The sequence below is a fragment of the Saccostrea cucullata genome, unplaced genomic scaffold (genome assembly GCF_032062105.1).
Source record: "Saccostrea cucullata isolate Sc308-1 unplaced genomic scaffold, CSIRO_AGI_Scuc_v1 ctg12573, whole genome shotgun sequence".
Classification (NCBI taxonomy): domain Eukaryota; kingdom Metazoa; phylum Mollusca; class Bivalvia; order Ostreida; family Ostreidae; genus Saccostrea; species Saccostrea cuccullata.
This window is the reverse complement of record NW_026928367.1, coordinates 2,430-5,584: the sequence shown is the minus strand read 5'-3', so window position 1 is coordinate 5,584 and position 3,155 is coordinate 2,430. Positions and strand designations below refer to the sequence as shown.

Sequence of the window (3,155 nt, the reverse complement as noted above, 5' to 3'; positions counted from 1 at the left end):
TTAAAGAATTTTTGCTAGAAGCATGACTTTTAAAGTATACTGTTTACTTTGACATTGATCATGTAAAGATACATAATTGATAATAGATAAGAAAACCTTTCTAGTGGTCATAGGTAGTACATCAAATGTTTTAGGGGTACTAACATGGGAAGGCCAAGAGTTGAGGATAGGGTGGTTGTCTTTTTTTTACGACAGCTTACTTGTGTGTTGAAATAACCCATTATTTTCGTTGTATTAAATATTGAGCTAGATAATTATCTATATAGTAAAAGATCTTCCAGACATTGTTATAATGTAAAAGTAAGCACTCAACAGGAAAAAATCTGCGCTCCTTGGAAATGTCCATAATTTTGCATAGTTGACGATTACTCGATACATTTAATTATTTACAGTGTAAAAATAATGCCCAGAAAACAACCTTTGTGTGCAATATATGAAAAATTGATTTTGTTCTAATCTGTAAACATATTTGTTGTCCGTATATGCTTCAGTACTTTATGTTATAGTATGTATAGATGGTTATTATGGATTTAACTGTGAACAAATGTGTGGTAACTGTAAAACTGGGACTATCTGTAACAACGTCACAGGAGTCTGTTCTGAGGGGTGTCTACATGGCTGGGGAGGATTACATTGTGACGGTAAGAACTGGTATTATTTGTATGAAATATATGGAGACAACAAACAGTATCTAGGCTCAAAAGTCCAGTATACAATACGAAATTGGAGCAGAGCAAACGCAGACCTCAAAAACATGAGAGGTGGGGTCAAATACCATGACTCACTTAAATCTGCTTTTTTCTATAATTCGTGGTATTTTCCCTTTCGTTATAATTAATTGTTTTTTTTTTGTTTGTTTAATTTTCATTTCTAAGTGTGTGAAAAAGGATTCTATTGTGGCAACTGTACGGAGACTTGTGGTAGTTGTAAACCGGGGACATATTGTCATAATGTAACAGGAATTTGTCCGGAAGGATGTGATGATCATTGGAATGGTTCTTTTTGTAATGGTCAGTAATTTTTTTTGGAAATAATTCAAAATTATACTGCAAACGTTTATTTGATTACAACAAGAAAATCTTAGTGGAAATATAAAGCACAGTATTCTACTGTATTTTCCTTGTCACTTGTGAAATCTTTCTTTATTTACGCTTCTTCATTGTTTTTTTTTTTACCAGTTAATACTGTTATTACTAGCAGATTGATGACAAATATAATATGCTTTCCGTAATCAGAGGACTGACTCCGTACCCTAATCAAAATTAAAGCGGAATGCGATATAATAATTGATCCCGATTAAAGAATATATAAGGTTTTCTCGAATGTTAAAAAAAATAGGAAAAACGGGACATGGGAAAAATGGTTTTAAATGGGACACAACTTACTTTATTCTCCGTGTATTGAGAATCTAAAGGTTTTAATTAGTCGATTAATTATTTCTTTACAAAAAAAATATTTGATAACAAAAATATGATAGTTAACAACAAAGAGTTGTCAAGAAATATAGGTACCATCATAGCTAACATATCTTTATTTGTTTTGTCGAAAATTCTAGAGCCAGGAGATTGGTTTTTTTAACCCCCTCCCCCTTTTAAAGAAACATAAGAAAGTAGTAAACATTGTTTTTAATTAAGGAATGGAGCTAATTTCAACTTATGTTATACGATATAACATAACTAGGGGCAGTTTACACTCTATAAACCGCAAAGCGTTTTAGAAAAAAAAAAAGTAAACTGCCCCAAGTTTTGTTATATCGTATTACATAAGTTGAAATTAACTTCATTCCTCATAATTTAATTTCAGTTCTAGTATAGAAAATAAGACAAATTTTCCTCCAGAATAAGGTTTCAAATTGAGCACTATTTTAAAAGTAACGTCAAGCGGAGTAATACGTTTTTGACGTAACTCATTGTGACGTAGGCAAGTTATGTTATCCAAAATATTTTATGTTCCTTATAATGCTTCAGCCAATGAAATAGCTTGATACAAGTGAAATTAAATTATATTAAAATCAAATGACATTTTTTTAGTCTTTTTCTTTCAGAATATTAAAATGTTACCTAACAAATTAAACGAATGTCTACATGAATCTAAAATACAAAAGACTGTAAAATTACAACTTCTAAAATTCAAAAATTCAAAATTAGAGGATAAACGAAAAACTTGTATTCAGTCTCTCCTAATTTTGATTGGTATTCAGCTATTAAATTATTAGCGATACGCTTTATTACATTCAGCTTTCAAACTTTGTTTTGAAACAGATTGTAAGGATGGGTATTACGGACATAATTGTACACATGTCTGTGGCAAGTGTTCCCTTGTAACCTCATGCAACCACGTAACGGGTATTTGTCCGAACGGATGTCAAAACCACTGGAATGGATCAAAATGTAACAGTAAGTCCTTTTGGATCTACGTCATCGTAAATTATAAGCAATATATACTGACACATTTGCATCAAAATTTTTCATGTTTATTTCAACAAAGATATATAAGTAAAGTGGAAAGGTAGCGACACGAAATATGGATTAACTTAACAAATTCCATTACATAACGTATATTATAATTATTTCTTAAATATGCGATTCTTGATCAAAACCTCCTACCCAATATCTATTTTGTGGGAACATCTTCCTCTTGTTCAGGAAACAATGAATCAAGAAAAAGTTTTTTTTAATAAAATGTGGTTATTATGACTAAATATACGATATGTTTCAGTTTGTGCTGATGGTTTTTATGGGGTTAACTGCGAGAGTAACTGTGGAGAATGTCTAATAGGGACAATCTGTGATCGGTCAACGGGAGTTTGTCCTAATGGTTGTAGAGGGAATTGGACAGGTCCTAAATGTAATGGAATTATTGTTGAACGAGAATCGACGAATATATGCCCAGGTGTGATAAATATATGTACATATATGCATATGTCAAACATACTGTAAACCAGCAAAATATACATAGCCGTAAGATCACATGCATGTAGGGGTGTTGTACGTTGAAAACACGAAAAGAAAAGTTTAGCATAAGTATCTCAGATAAGTGTAATTAACCTATTGAATTGTACTGCAAGAAGTAAAGAAACTTTTTGGTATATATTCTGCTTCATAGAAATAAAAAATAAAGGCCTATTCAACATATAACGCTCTTGAACAATTCTG

The 3,155-nt window shown here is 31.3% G+C and overlaps 1 protein-coding gene across 1 annotated transcript; it reads left to right on the top strand.

Annotated features, from left to right (window-relative positions):
- Positions 1–524: 524 nt before the first annotated feature.
- On the top strand, positions 525–2,892 carry LOC134277341 (scavenger receptor class F member 2-like; the record flags this gene model as incomplete). The annotated part of the gene is made up of 4 exons (XM_062759681.1): positions 525–651; positions 876–1,010; positions 2,262–2,396; positions 2,719–2,892. Coding segments are annotated over exons 1-4 (571 nt in total), but the record flags the coding sequence as incomplete, so codon positions are not given.
- Positions 2,893–3,155: the final 263 nt, after the last annotated feature.